At 48.1% G+C, this 15,901-nt stretch overlaps 1 protein-coding gene across 1 annotated transcript in view; it reads left to right on the top strand.

Annotated features, from left to right (window-relative positions):
* The window catches only part of LOC146833841 (uncharacterized), a 750,859-nt gene that overhangs the window by 683,979 nt on the left and 50,979 nt on the right, over nucleotides 1-15,901 (top strand). Inside the window, exons 50-51 of the mRNA XM_085599920.1 lie at nucleotides 14,210-14,276; nucleotides 14,444-14,633. Of these exons, the coding sequence (XP_085456046.1) occupies nucleotides 14,210-14,276; nucleotides 14,444-14,633 (257 nt within the window). The remainder of the gene's footprint in view (nucleotides 1-14,209; nucleotides 14,277-14,443; nucleotides 14,634-15,901) is intronic.

Genomic DNA, 15,901 nt, shown 5'->3' with positions numbered 1-15,901 from the left:
TTATGATTAATAAAGACACTGCCTCCCCTGGAATAGTGTGGGATGCCTTTAAGGCATAAATATGTTTTTTTTTTAAAGTCTCAGCTATGCTAAAAGTAGAGAAGAGAACGGGCTGAATTTGTAAATATAGAAAGGGAAGTGGGCAATCTTGAGGAAGCCTTGCAATCTATAAGTGAGGGAGAAGAAAGGGAGGGGATGGTAAGAAGGTTAGAAGAGGCCCAACTGAAATATAAGATCAGGCTGTAGTTAAAGTGTAAGGCAAGGTGGCTGGCAGAGAACGTGAGGGAATTTAAATATGGAGAGAAAGCAAGGGCGCTATTGGCCTGGAAGGCCAGGGTTGAAAGAACTAGGAATGAGATTAAGAAGCTGAGAAGGGTTGTCAGGGGAGGTGTTTTACAACTGGGAAGGTATGCAGAATCACATAGTTGCTCTTTTTTCGCAGCTCTAAAGGGAAGACATTACTCCAGACCCCCACCAGCTTAAAAGTTGGCTTAGGACACTTGGCCTCCCTGTATTGAATGGCAAATTGGAAAAGATGATGGACACTCCAATTACCCAGGAAGAGATCGGGGGGCAATCACGAAAACTAAGAATGGAAAGGCTGCTGGCTTAGATACCATCCCCTCAGAAGTCTATAAAATATTAACAGAGGAAGTCCTCCCTGCTTGGGAGAACCTGTTTAACACGGTCCAAATGGCGGAGACACAGGCTCCAGAATCGTGGAAAGAAGCCTCCATAGTTTTGATCTTAAAACCAGCCAAGGACCCCGGGAAAGCAGAATCATACCGACCAATATCCCTGCTGAATGCGGACTATTAGATCTTTGTTAGCATTCTAGCGGGTAGGTTGGATAAACTAGCTCCCCAACTTATTCATCTGGATCAAAAAGGATTTATCCCTGGGAGGAAGATCCACGAATTGACTCAGCAATTAATTGGTAGCATAGACCTGGCTACATCAAGGTCGGTACCCTGGCGGTAGTTACATTGGATGCCGCCAAGGCCTTTGACCGCATATGTTGGGACTATTTATGGGAAGTACTGGAGATTATGGGGTTTGGGCCACGCTTTATAACAACACTAAAAGCTTTATATAACCGTACAATTGCTAGGATCCTCCTCAATGGTTCTCTCACTAAGAGCTTCCCGATCTTTAGAGGAATGCGACAGGGGTGCTCCATCTCACCATTATTGTTCGATATCTATATCGAACCATTTGCCCAGATGCTTCGTCAGGATGATCAGGTAGTCGCTTTTAGTGCAGGTACATATAAAAAGAAAATCGTGCTATATCCGGATGATCTTGTAAACTTTACGGCAGATTCGGTCTTAACTATTCCCTGGGTGGAAATTTTAGCTAAAGAGTTTGGGGTGCTATCCAGCTATCTGGTCAACAACACGAAAAGTGGGGTATTGGGTTGAAATGTTCCACATTGGAAGGGAGATGTTCAGAGAGAGATCAGATACCTTGGAATAGGCATCCCAAACTCATTAGAGGGAATTCCTCAGCTCTATCTAGAGAAGGTAGCGAAGGAAATTGACAGAACACTTGCCAGATGGAAGAATCTGCCCGTCATTATATGGATGAGTACATTTAATTAAAATGGTGCTACTACCCAAGCTGATATTTCTTTGTAATTGTATTCCTCTCACTTTTCCCAAAGGCATGATCGATAAACTACAGGGGAAATTGGTTAGTTTTGTCTGGGCAGCTAGGGGAGCCAGGCTTGCCTGGAAGAAACTGAGGCATGAGTTGGAAAAAGGCAGGTTGGCTCTTGCTGATTTAAGACTATATTGCATGGCCTTCCAGTTTAAAAACTGCAGAATCCTTTCAGGCAAACCGGGGCCCTTGGAAAGGGGTGGGCTATTGGAGGAAATGGTAAAGAAGTGGGGCACTAAAGGGTTTCTTTATAAGTTTGGGGCAAGGTTTTTTATTTAAGTTAGACTGAAGACGCTTAAGGCAGCACTTACCCTATGGTTAGGGATAAGGAACATACCTGGAATGGGCTATTTTTCGGATGGTGCACCAATTTGGGACTCACAAGGCATGCCAGAGTGCTTCCAAGATCAGCTAAGTATCACATTAAGGAGGGCGGGAATTGAACTGTGAGAGGATTTCATGGTGATGCAGGAAGTGGTGCCATGGGAAATCTTGATGGCAAAAACAGGTGATTCACTCTCAAGATTCAAATACCTGCAGTTGCTATCTTGGGTGAAGGCCAATAGAAGGGAGATTGGCGGAGTGTGGAAATTTGAAAAAGAATTTGCAGAATGAGGCCCTTAGAAGTAAGGAATTCACCGACTAGTACTGGACTCTGTTGCTCTCAAAAGATAAGAAGTTAAAACCACCATATGAGATCTTGGATGGGGTAATTTAGATGACGGAGCCGCAGAGAATCTGGCAACTCTCATTCAGGCTACTCTACAAGGTGGTTAAACCAGCCAATCTGAAGAGAAACTACTTCTTTACAGTTAACAGGCTCTATAGGACCCCCCCAGAAACTTGCAAAATTTATATCAGCCCCAGCTCCAAGATGCCGTAGATGTGGTATGCTAAGTGCTGACGATTGACACATGTTTTTTCAATGCCCCCAGCTACAGGAGTATTGGCATACGGTAAAGAAAGTAATTAAAAATATTCTGCAGACCAATATAAAAACGAGCTTAAGGTTCATACTGATAGGGCTGGAAGATCAGCCGACTCTGTCTGTATCAGCAAATAGGTGAGACTTACTTTTTTATATGATCCTCCTTGCCAGAAGAGAGCTCTGCAAGAGATGGACAGACCCCATACCACCTTGTGGTCTTGATTGGCTCCAGGCGATAAAAACTATTAGCAAAATGGATCCAGAAATTGAGGGTGGCCTACGTAGTAAGATCTGGGATGATTTTTTGAGCTGGAATGGAACAGTAAGAACCTAATTCCCTTGTCCTACTGTGAAACCTGCGTGGAACCAGTAACCAGGAAACTGGATGGACTAGATCGCAGGACTAGATGTTCAACTGCAAATTGCCTGGAGTGGTACAGGTCGGATATCAGGCTTGACTTTGCAAACAATGGTGATATGAGGACAAAAAAACCAAAACGGTTTGTGTATCGTCAACCCTTAACTCCCATCAACAATTTAAAATGAAGCTTTCTGTCTCTAAGATATACTTTTTTGAACATCATACAGTGGGCTATATGTTCTAGAGGAAAACTTTGTAATTTCTGAAACAAAAAATGTGGAACTAAAATTTGTTTCCCAGGATTCTAAGTTGACCAGCTAGCTCTGTTAGAACTCCATAACAAGTCAGACACAAAATTACTCCTGTGTGGGCACTATACTCCAGAATATAGACTTTTAGGAAATATTATGCAGGAATCTGTGCAGATTTCAATAAATTTAGCTGGTATACCTGCTAGAAAACATCGCACCTTTCAGCATCTGAAGTCACTGGGTGACAAACTATTGATTTGCAGATATACCATAAACCTTGTAGTCATTGTTTGGTTGATAACCCTGTTTTTGCGAGATTTTTGGGGCATTTTTAATGGCGTCCTTGACAAGCAGCCCAAACTCTCCTTTAAATAAACCACTACTATGCTACAACACAGATATTAGGGAATACTTGAGCAGTACATACTCATGCCGGTAGGTGGTGTCGATCAACTCCACGTTGAGGCCATCCGCTTCGGAAATTACAATGCAGTGCTCATATAAGCCTCATCTCAGCGTGCTAACTTTAGTTCCTTTCCTCCCGTACCAACAGCTTGGATTCCGGGAGCTACTTCATTTATTTTTTACCACATTTTATGGTCTAGCTTGACAGCACAGCTGTCGCCGGAAAATGTAATGCGACCATCACTGCATGGGCTTTGGCTCCACTCACATGTTGAGAGCCAGGAAAACCTGTTTTGATTGGGCAAAAGTTGTGTGCTTCCACAAAAAAGTGCTTGCCCTCCATGATCATTTTGTTTATTTGTCCAATTGGCTGAGCTTTAAATTTCATGGATTTTTAGGTCTGGCTTGATAGTGCAAATGTTAACCAACTTTTAACCTACACTAATATTATTCTATAGTTCTTTGATTCCACACAAATATATATTAATTTCCATGGTATTTATTGGTAATGCTTCACCTAACCATGCAACATTCCTTTAAAGTCAGGCCTATTGGCATTTCCAATGCTTGGTTTGAGCTTTTGTTGACCTGCTTTGGAGCAGTTCCTCCCAGTTTGCTAGGGACATGTCCCCTTCTAAACCTACTGGTTTTAAGCTTCATACGGAGTGTTGAGTCACGACTCCATGGCCCGTGCTGAGTGTGACTCGATGAACCTTATAGCGATGCTAGAGTATGTGATGAAGCTCCTGGCAGTGTGGCAGAAGAAGTCTCTGCTCCATAATTAGTCCCAGTCTTATTCTCAGGGCTGCTGTTTGGGCCATTCTCTGAGCAGTTCCCACAGAATTGCCTTTGTACACAAATAATTTCTCCTCCAAGTAGCATGAGTCAAAGAAGCACAAGAAAAAGAAGTTGAAAAGTACTTCTAAGTCCTATTCCCACACTCCATCTGCAGAGCTGGCATCAGAGCCCACTCCCCACTACTCTGAATTCTCCAAAGCCATAACAATGTCTGTTCAACTCAAAGGATTTTACGCCACCATACACGCCATCTCTGGACCACCACCTCCTGCTAGAATGCCTTGGGGCTCTCCAGAACCATTGTGTGTACCAGTTGGTTTACTGCCGGTGGTGCACCCCCGAAACCAGCTGGGCCCTCTGGATCTACTCGAAGGATCCGATCTAATGCTGACACTAGTGCTTTTTCCCTCCCTTAACATCGACAATGGTGAGTCCATACATTTTCCCGACTCTGAGATAGCGCCGCCAAGACACAGCTGAAGGTAATTGCTGCATCGTCCAGACCCCACCAACCCTTGGACTTTGCACCCATTGATAACCCTTTCCTCTCTGCATGGGGAGGTGGGAAGGAAGGGTTTGGTCCTTTGGAGGAGGACCATGATCCAGCTGAGAAATGGTATGTGGAGCTCAGTGACACCAGTGGGCAGGATACTTTCCTACACTCTGGCATGGTTTCCCCTTCGGGCCTGGTTTTGAAGGAAGACAGATCCTTTGCCAATCTGAAGTGCACGGGGCTGTGGAGGGTCTTGAAAACAGCTGTCAGTAGCCAAGGTCAAGATCAACATCGACACAGACGTGCTTCTTCCAGGATTGTGTTTCGATGAGCCCTTCCTCCTTTTAATGAAGTCCTCACTGAATTTCTTCTAGAGGCCTGGGCCAAACCGTGCACAGGGGCTCCTGTGCATCATATGATTGCCTGACACCAATGTTCCCTCCCAGGAGACCCAGCCCCCTGAGAGCCTGGAGGTGCAGGTCTCAACCTCTAAGGTCAACCCAAATGCGTTCCTGTCTACACCACTGGACAAGAAATTCAAGAGACTGTTGGGAAGTGCATCTTTTCTTTCAGCAGCATAGTCATGATGTTGGTAAACATTGCATGCCTCTTGGGCCGGTACTATTATTCCTTGTGGGACTTGGTAGCACAGCTGCTTTGGATGCTTCCAGATGAGGGTCACAGCATCATCAACCAAGTCCTCGCTGATGTATGGGATTCAGCAAAGTTCACCATTAGGTACAGGCTGGACACAAGGAACTTCCTAGGCAGAGCCATGGCCTCCACAGTGGTGCTACATGACCATGCATGGCTGCGGTCCACCAGGTTTTTGTGGGATGTTCAGGAATCCCTGATTGACATGCCCTTCGACAGCTCCCGCCTGCTTGGTGATAAGACTGACACAGTGCTCAAGCACTTTTGGGAAAGCAAAGTCTCTGCCAAATCTCTCAAGCTTTCTTTATCTGCCCGGTTGCAGCAGCAGTCCTTTCATTCCTACTGGGGCACCTATGGACGTCCGGTCTACCAGCCGTTCCCGCTGGTACAACAACCAGCCTCCTCCTACCTTGACGGCTGCCTGCTGGAGGCAGTTTCACCCCAGGTATTCGTCACTCACCTCCAGACTATGGATATCCTTTTGCACTCGCTGGGATTCACTATCAATGTGCCTAACTCACACCTGACTCCTTTGATGCACCATTTCATCTGAGCTATTCCGGATGCAGTGCAGTTCGACATTTAACCCCCCTCCCCCCCCCGGGAGCAGAGACTCCAAGATATTCAGACTTTGATCCTGACGTTTCAGCCTGAATCCTGGATTTCACTTAGGCTGCTGGTTCTGATGGCCTCCCGCATCCTGCTGGTAAAGCACGCCAGAAGGCATATGCAAGCATAGAATTTGGATCTGAAGCTCCAGTGGGCACCGCACCAGGAGAACCTCTCTAACTTGGTCCAGATTTCAAAGGAGACAGCAAAGGATGTGGAGTTGTGGCTGACTAAATGAGATTGGGTCAGCGGCAAACCTCTCTCCTTTCCTCAGCCAGAACTGACAGTGGTGAACAATACATCGCTTCTGGGTTGAGGCAACCATCTTGGAGAGGTGGAGATCTTAGAGAGGTGTCCTGCGGAATCTCAGCTTCATATCAATCTTCTTGTGCTGCGAACTATTTACTAGGCACTGAAAGCCATTGTAGCATCCATCAAAGGCCGGGGGGGCTCAGGTGTACTTAGGCATACCATATGGTAATGCAACAAACAGGGCAGGGAGGGGTCATGAACCCTGTGTCAGGAGGCTCTGCAACTCTGCACTTAGCTGGAGTGCCAGAACATACTCCTAGTGGTGCGACACCTGGCAGGGAAAATAAACTCAGCCTTCAATGCCTTGTGGATCATGAATGGCAACTACCATAGGAGGTGGTGCGAGGTCTCTTCCAAGAATGGTGAGAACCTTTATTTGATCTGTTCACCATTAACGAAATCAGCAATGTCAGCACTTCCTTGCTTTGGAGTTACCAAAGTGGCTCTCACTTAGACGCATGCCATTTAAAATGGAACTCAGGACTCCTGTATGCCTTTTCGCCTATCTGTCTCCTGCCCCGAGTTTTCAAAAAGATCAAGACAGACAAAGTCCAAGTCATCGTAGTGGCTCTGGATTGAGCATGGAGAATTTGGTATCCCAAACTCCTGAGCATGACCATTGAGCCTCTGATCAAACTGCCCCTATGGGACATTCTCCGGTCACAGCAGCAGGGCAGGGTTCTGCACCCGAACCTGCGCACACTCTTCCGTCATGCATGAAGATTGAGCGGCAGCAGGTGAGAGTTTTCGCTCTCCCTCTGAGGTCTGTAATGCCATCTCGGCAATCGGCGTCCCTCAACCAAAACTATATACATCTTCCATTGAGATAAGTTTGTGGCTTGATGTTCCTCATGCCATGTGGACCTCTTTTCTGTACCATTGACAGAAAGGCTTAAGTTTGTTTTATTTTTAGCCCTGCAAGGCCTTGCCACGGACACTGTCAATAGTTACTTGTCAGTCATTTCGGCTTTTCTGCTGCATCAACCATCCCTGTTCAAGTCCCCTGTTTTGACTCATTTCCTGAAAGGTTTACAGCGCTTGTTTCCTCAATAAGACATCAATCTGTTCCTAACATTTCTGAGCCACTACCCAGCTGACCTCTGCAACTCTTCACCCTGAAAACTGTCTTCTTGATGGACATTGCATCGGACAGAATGGTCAGCACGCTTCAAGCTCTGTCTTTCCATCCTCTCTACACCAGCTTTTCCCTGACAAACTGGTTCCTATGAAGCGTGCCTCTTTCCAACTGAAAGTTGTCACCATACTACACGTTGGCCCAAGCATCACTCTGCCTTTCTTTTTCGCCCCTCCTCATCATTCCAAGGAAGATGAGTGACTCCATTCTCTGGATCCAAAGAAATCCCTTTCACTCTACATTGATTGCACCAGAGACCATTAGGAGGATGATCAGCTCTTCAACGGGGTCACTGTAGCAAAACAAGCATTTGCAATGGAAATGGTCTCGCCTTTGGGACTTTATAAGTATTAACGAAGCTGACTTTTTTGTCTGCAAACGTGATATGCAGCTTCCAGAGACAGACAGCGCGAGAAAAGCTGTGCGCCCCTTTCCTTTCAGAAATAAGGGGCATATCCACAAGGCGTCGATAAAAAATTATCGCCGCTTTTGCGGCCGTCTTCGGCCGAAAAGCGGCGATAATTTTATCGCTATATCAGCAAGGTCACACTATGGCGTTAATCCTTGCCTTAGCGCCTGTTTTCTGAACGCCCAGCTTTGCATCTCTAATGAGATGCAAATTGGGCGTTTCTTCCTGCAATAACTGGAGAAATGTCGCTAACCGACATTTCTCCAATTATCAAGGGAATCGTTAACAAGCATAGCGATAAGAAAAGTAGCGCTAAACATGGTTATCACTACTTTCCTTACGCCTGCTTTTCAACTGACTTAGCCATGATAACCTATGGAAGGTGGATATCATGGCTAAGTCTGCCTTGCCCTATCAGCAAGCTATCGCCAAACGTTGCGCGATTAATCGCACTGGTGGCAGCTTGCACGTTGAATTTTATCGCTTTGGAGATAAGCGTTGCTGATAGCACGCTATCTCCGCGATAAAATTCAGCGTTGGCCGGCGATAATTATCCTCGCTCTAAGAGCGTTGAGCGATAATTATCGCCTGGCCTTGATGATATGCCCCTACATTCTTACGCTGCATGGAACGTTATACCTCTAATGAGCTGGTGCTGGTAATGGGGTGAAGGGGGAGGCGGCAGTTATGTGCTGTGGGTTTGCAGCAGCACAAGCAGAGGCTGGGACGGGGGTTACTACTCGGCAACTTGGGACATGCGGAAACAAAAACGTAGCGTCATCTCTAGGAGCCCCCAATCGATTTAAAATCGTTTCTTTTAACTTACCAATGAACTTCTGTACAGCTTTATCAAACTACAAATAAACTTAGTGCACGTCTTTAAAACTCATCCAGGCTCCCAGGATACTAGACTTGTGTCACTGGGGGCCGGTTTTGCAGCAGGAGTGGCAGCGCCAATTCTGAAGGAGTGCGAGGAGAATCTGCGCCCCCTCCCTGATAGCCCAGCCTTGGCCAGGGTGGCACCCAGAATACGGTCGAACTGAAACCTGGTGAGGGGGGATCCATCTGCATGAATCAGGAAGGGACCCGGGGACGCTGGGCGTAATCCCCCCTAACAGTTGAACCAGTGAATAGAGGAGCTGAGCCCAGGAAACACTGTCAATGTAACTGTTTATAAAACATGCAAATTAAATTACTTTACGCCAATTCCATGCTATTATGATTTTTGTTTGGTGCAGGTGTAATGTCTTGCGTTTTGAAGGAATGTAGACCACGTAAATATATGTTAGGGAGATGCGAGGGGATACTATGATCAGAGACATTGATATCCAATCAGAGTGACTCCCTCAAACGGAGGGAGACTCACGCTGACTGCCCAGACCAATAATCCGCTGTATTGATTATTCAATGTGTAGATGGATTCCAGCCAATGTTGACTGGCTCTGCATGGTCTACTTCCATACGATTTATGCACATATTTATCAGCTACAGTGACAGTAAATGAATGCTAATTTATATTTTGCAGGAATAAATTCAGATTTCCTACTTTTACAAGGACACTTGTAAGTGTAAATTATAATTTCATTAGCAAGGCACCACCTATATGCAAGGTTGTAAAAAAAAACGTAATGCAATGGGGATACCTGCTTTCAAGCGTGTGGATGTGATCAATTAAAAACTGTAGCATGAGCAGCTCACTTGATGATTTAAAGGAGCATACATTTCACTCCGGTTTAAATTCCAGGCCAGGGTTTGCAGCTAATGGGTGATGCGGGGTCTGCTTCCATTTCCCATCCTGTACCCCCATGATTCCCTGCTCCATCATATGCTCGTATCGTATGCACTTGAGAGCCATTTCCCACAGGGTGCCCACGCTTGATGGTCATTGCCTAGGTGACCTTTGGCCAGTGATGCATAGCGAATCAAAAGCCGGCATGTCGCACAGCACGGGGGGCTGATGCTGATCAGGAGGAGGATGACGAGCATGGAAGGGGCTGCATCTGAAGGTAGGGGACAGAGGGTGTGGCTCAGCGCCGAGCTGTACTCAGACAGTGATGCTGCAGTGGAGGCAGGCAATGCTTTACACTAATATGCGGCTCACCTCCAAAACAGGCACTGTTGCAGCTGAAGCTCGAGGGGAGGGCTGCTGATTAATAAACAGTGCAGATTAATTTTTATACCAATCTGCCTCGGGAGCCCCCGTTTCTGCTGCACTGCACAGGATGTTTGCAGAGAGAAAACCTGGAGGAATGCCGCTGCCCGCGTCCCACGCAGTGGGACATCAGCAGGGCAGCTTTCTAGTGGCCGCCCGTCGCAGCCTTCCCCCTCCTTTTGCCTCGCGCGCGAGGCCGCGCCCAGGGAGGAGATCTCCCAATGAGTGTGCAGGTGGAGGTGGGCCGTTAGGGGGGCGAGGCTAGCCCCCCCCCTACATAGGCGTCCCTCTCGCCCAGTTCCTCCTCTGCTTCCTGCGCGCCGCTCCTGCCCGGCCGGCTTGAAGGCTGATCTAGCAATGTGGGCAGAATTCCTCATTGGTTTTAATGGGACGGTGATTTGGAGGGCCCCGTGGATAGCCAGCCAGGAGCTTTGCTTGTTTTCTGATGCGTCTGGAAGGGAAGGTTTTGGGGTGATCCTGGGGGAAGAGTGGTGCGCTATGAGGTGGCCTAATGCGTGGCGTAGAAAGGTGACACAGAACATTGCAGTGTTGGAACTCTTTCCAATTCTTGTAGCGCTGCATCTATGGCGGGCCACACTGAGCAACATGAAGGTGGTCTTCTGGTCAGACAACATGGCGGTGGTGCACGCCATCAACGGCCTTACTGCCTCGTGCCCGCTAGTCCTGAGTCTGCTGAGGGAGTTAGTCAAAGAGGGTCTGCGCAGTAACATTAAGTTTAGGGCGCGGGTGTACGGAATGTGGCAGCTGACGCTCTTTCTCGCTTTCAGTGGCTCCGGTTTCGAGAGGCCTGGCCGCGGGCAAGGGCAGAGATGACACCATTCCCGGATCACCTGTGGCGCCTGCTTCAGTGGGGGAAAGACTGAGGAGGATGGGGGAGAGGTCACTGGTGCCAGCGACGCGGAGGAAGTACGACTCACAGTTAGCAACGTTCAGAGCAGTAGTGGAGGCGCTGGGTTGCTTAGCCTTGGGGAGCGAGGATCAGGTAGAGACCTTTGTGGTGTGGGCCAAGGAGAACGGCAGATCACACTCATGGATTTGTGGTCACCTGGCAGCCATGCGCCATGACGCCAGGTTAGATGGGAGTGTCGACCCAACGGGGTCATCCAAGATTAGGGCGGCCCTGAAGGGCTGGGCCAGGGAGGAGGTTAGACAACCTGACACCAGGGCACCCATTGAATTCATGGACCTTCAGCTCATCCTGGACACGGTACCTCTGATTACTTTCTCCCCGTTCGAAGCAAGGCTGTTTTCTACGGCATTCTGCCTGGCATTCTTTGGCGCTTTTAGGGTTAGCGAGCTAGTGGCAAAATCAAAGGTTGACCTGTCTGACACAGCGCTGGGGATTGCGGATGTGGCCCTTAATGTATCGCTGGAGCTCCGCATTCGCAAATCCAAGACAGACCAGGCGGGGAGGGGGAAGACAGTTGTTCTACAGACCCTAGGGGACAACAGGTACTGCCCGGTTCACATGGTCAGGGAATACCTGGCCTTACGCCCAGCGTCCCCGGGTCCCTTCCTGATTCATGCAGATGGATCCCCCCTCACCAGGTTTCAGTTCGACCGTATTCTGGGTGCCACCCTGGCCAAGGCTGGGCTATCAGGGAGGGGGCGCAGATTCTCCTCGCACTCCTTCAGAATTGGCGCTGCCACTTCAGCGGCAAAAGCCGGCCTGGGCCCAGAGGGTGTAAAAGGGGTGGGGCGTTGGGAGTCCGATTGTTTTAAGAGGTATGTTCGCCCTTGATGCTGCATGTTCAGCTCCGATTTTTCCCACCCTGGGTTTTTTCCTTTTGGATGAACGTATCTAATTTGGTGTGTAATAAAGATACAACTACCTAAAAGCTGCTTCATCGTTTCATTGACAGGTCACCAGGTTTGGTTGATGGGACACTCCTACATCACGAGGCTGGAACGCTGGGCAGCACACAGGAACTGGTCGCAGAATTTTGCTAACACACAGTTCGTGTGGTTGGGCTCCCCGGGGATGCAATGGAGTGAAGCCCGGGGCATAATTGAACAGCGTCTGGCTGCTGGGGGGGTTCAGCCCTCGATTATTATCTTACACCTTGGGGGAAATGACCTGGTTTCCAGGGGAAGGAGGGCCCTGCTCATGTCCATGCAAACTGACTTGCCAGCCATTAGCCAGGCTGGGGGGTCATGCGAAGTCAGGTGGTCGGAAATTGTACCCCGCAGGATTTGGAGGGGGGCCAGGTCCCCGGCAGCAGTAGAGCGATCACGTAGAAGGGTCAATAGGTCCATGCAAAAATTCATGGAGCGCAGGGGCATGGGCTTCATCAGACATGCATTGATCCAAGAGAAGGTGGAGGGGTACTACGAGAAGGATGGGGTGCACTTGTCCAGGGTAGGGATGGACATGTTCCTGCTGGACGTGCAAGAGGCGCTAGCAAGCAAAGGACATTAGTAACACCTATGGAGGGAAGGGGGGCTCTGGCAGCGACGGTAGCCTCCCCAGAGCTGTGGCGGAGTTACAGGGCGATCTGGAGGCAGACGGGTACAGTAAGGGTACCTCTGCGACAGGCGGTACAGTAAGGGTACCCCTGTCCGGCACAGTAAGGGTGCCCGAGCCAAGGTCCAGGAGCCGAAGGAGGTTCTGGGAAGACCGCGACGGCGCCCCGTTAGTCCTTCGGGCGGTTGGGGGGCCTGACCATCCGGGGGTGTGCCACAACACGTTTCGCCCCTGTCAGAAGGGGCGGGAGTAGGAGACAGATCATGTGACCCAGTGGATGATCTGAAAATAAATATGGGCCGCACTGCCGGGCATCGACCCACCGTGCGTGCTGGCTCACCAGGCGGTGAGGTCACTATTCCGAGCCTCGAGCACGACTCGTAAAATGCGTAGGCAAAAATGTTACATTGACAGGCAGGGAAGGCTGCCATTGCGTGACACTGCGTTTCGTATAAAGCTCCACCGTGTCCTTCGATTACAAGTCACCGAGGGGATGATGAGACTCGTCGGCCCACAGGTGGCCAAGAACAAGCATTTGCATTGCAACTGGACTCGCATTTACGGAGACCTATTGCATTACAACATCACGGCCAACGGGAAGGGGTGGAAGCAAGGACAACAGGACTCAGGAGTGCAGGAGGGGGGATAAGGGGGCGAGAAGGCATGGAGAAAGTACTGCTCACAGTGTAAATCACACGTACCGTACTGTGTAACACTTGAAGTAAAGGGGCCAGTAACCATGGGATGGTTCAAATAACGACATGGCCATAATAAGGAGAGACTAACAAGCCTCTTAATCAATCAGACAGCAGCCTTTACAAAAGACAATGACACAAGCCAATTAAAAACATGGGTGGAGAGTGGGCGGAGCTTCCACAGAGCTTCCGCTCCATACTTCATTACTGCATGTATCGCAAAGCGAGCAGCGCTGCTGCTATAGGCTCAACCTAAAAAGAACAAGGCTTTGCAGTAGTAGACCATCTCTCGATGGGTTGTGCTCCTCAGTAAGATCGGATGCACACTAGCTAAAAGCAGCCTCTTGAGGACTTGCACGCCCATACGGTGATGGGTCTGCAGTTAGAAGTCTCTAACAGAAGAACAAGTTACTTAACTTTGACATATTTAACCGCACATTCCTCACTGACCTTCCCATCCTAGCCTCTCTGCAAACTTGGCTCTTCCCCCCAAGTTACCATTAAAAACTGCACACTGGTCAAAACAGATTGACATTTATATGGCACTCTGTTTTTGGCTTAGAAATAGTCACAAAATAAACTGTTGTCAGCATGCCTGTTTGGCGTTTATATGGCCACCGTGACGCCACTTTCAACGTGGATGAAGCTGACACAGAGCTAATCGATGTCATCTACCTGTGCTCAGGGATACTGCTCAAGATTTTCTGGATCCTGTCTGATTCCTGGGGAATATTCTAAGGTGAGGACTTAGCAGTCAGATAGAGTCTCTACCTGAAAAAGCTTTACCGAACATACGTAACTTGTTCACACCACAGTTAGCTAAGGCGCACAGATATGGAGCTCAATGGTATTTTCTCTTCTAGAGTTATTTGTCCAGAAGGATGCCTGAAGCTGGAAGCCGCCGTGTGGGGGACTGATATCTACACAGACGTAAGTTTATGTGTTGAACACATCCATATAATGTGTCGATTGGTTTTTGTAACTTTGGTTTTTGTAACTACACAGAAAATATGGCAAACTAAGCACATTTTGGCCACGTGAAGGAAGAGATGAATGCCAAATGCCATATTTCCTAATTATTCCTGATTTTCCCTCAGGACTCTTCCATTTGCAGAGCTGCAATCAATGCAGGAATAGTCAGCAATGCTGGAGGCAGAGTGAGAATGGAGAAGAAGCCGGGACAAGGCAGCTACCAGGAATCCACACGAAACGGAGTAACAACCCGGAGTTATGGTGCCTGGACAGGATCTTTTATTTTTACCACAAGGCCTCCTCAACCACCGGAAGGTAAAACTGGTAATACCTTTAGATGTCTTCATGGCTGCCTTTTATTCACAATAATTTTTTTAAGTTCTACATCAAAAGGTAGAATAGCAGAGCCGTGCCTAGAGAAATCTGGCTAGGAAGCTGTAAAATGCAAGTGTATTATATAACACGTGAAATTCAGTATAGGATTTTGTAGGCAAAAACATTATAAGGAAAATTTCAGAAATATAAGGCATGCTTGGCTCTTAATCAACTCCTATTAATTATTATTGTCACAGACCTTCCTGGTTGATACATACAAAATGGGCAAATACCCCGCCGTCAGGAATCTGCAGACTATGCCAACACCAAAAGGAAAGCATATTCATCTACTACACACCTGCATTTTCTTACTAAATGACTGTTACCTCCTGCTTTAGAAGGTTTTTCATTGCAAGGGAATTATGGGCCAGAGGTTCAAAATCACGTTTGCAAATCCTTGATAGCAAATATTAATGATTTGCTTTAAGGAAACCGCAAACTGTGATGTACACCAGTATGTTTTACATAGTTAGCGTTTCCTAATGGGTGGCAACTGGACCTGCCTCATCAATATTCATGCGGCAGGTTGCAATTTGTGACCCATTGTGAATGGCTACAATCACAAGGTCTAATGGCCTGCTGGGGTCAGCTGACACTATGTCTGTGATTGCTTTTTAAATATCGCAATATTTTTTTTGTAATGCTTCCCGTTTTCCTTAAAAAAAATGGACTGCATTTCAAAAATAAAAATGAAACACTAACTTTTCATTTTTTCGATCAATCAATCAATCACATCATTTGTAAAGTGCGCTACATACCCATGAGGGTCTCAAGGCGCTGAGGGGTAGGGGGCACTGCTACTGTTCGAAGAGCCAGGTCTTGAGGAGTCTTCTGAAGGTCAGTAGGTCTTGGGTCTGCTGTAGGCGGGTTGGGAGGGAGTTCCATGTCTTGGCGGCTAGGTGGGAGAATGATCTGCTGCCGGCGGTCACTCTTCGGATGCGGGGGACAGTGGCGAGGGCCAGGTCGGCTGAGCTGAGCGGAGCTGGCGGGTGGGGGTGTAGAAGCTGAGTCGGCTGTTGAGGTACGCTGGTCCGGTGTTGTGGAGTGCCTTGTGTGCATGGGTGAGGAGCTTGAAGGTTATCCTCTTGTCGACAGGAAGCCAGTGAAGGACTCTCAGGTGGGGCGTGATGTGGTTGCGGCGAGGGATGTCGAGGATCAGGGGTGTAGAGGCGTTCTGGATGCGTTGGAGCCGTTTCAGGAGTTTGGCT

The sequence above is a fragment of the Triturus cristatus genome, chromosome 4_2, assembly GCF_964204655.1.
Source record: "Triturus cristatus chromosome 4_2, aTriCri1.1, whole genome shotgun sequence".
Classification (NCBI taxonomy): Eukaryota; Metazoa; Chordata; class Amphibia; order Caudata; family Salamandridae; genus Triturus; species Triturus cristatus.
This window is presented reverse-complemented; position numbering and strand designations above follow the sequence as displayed.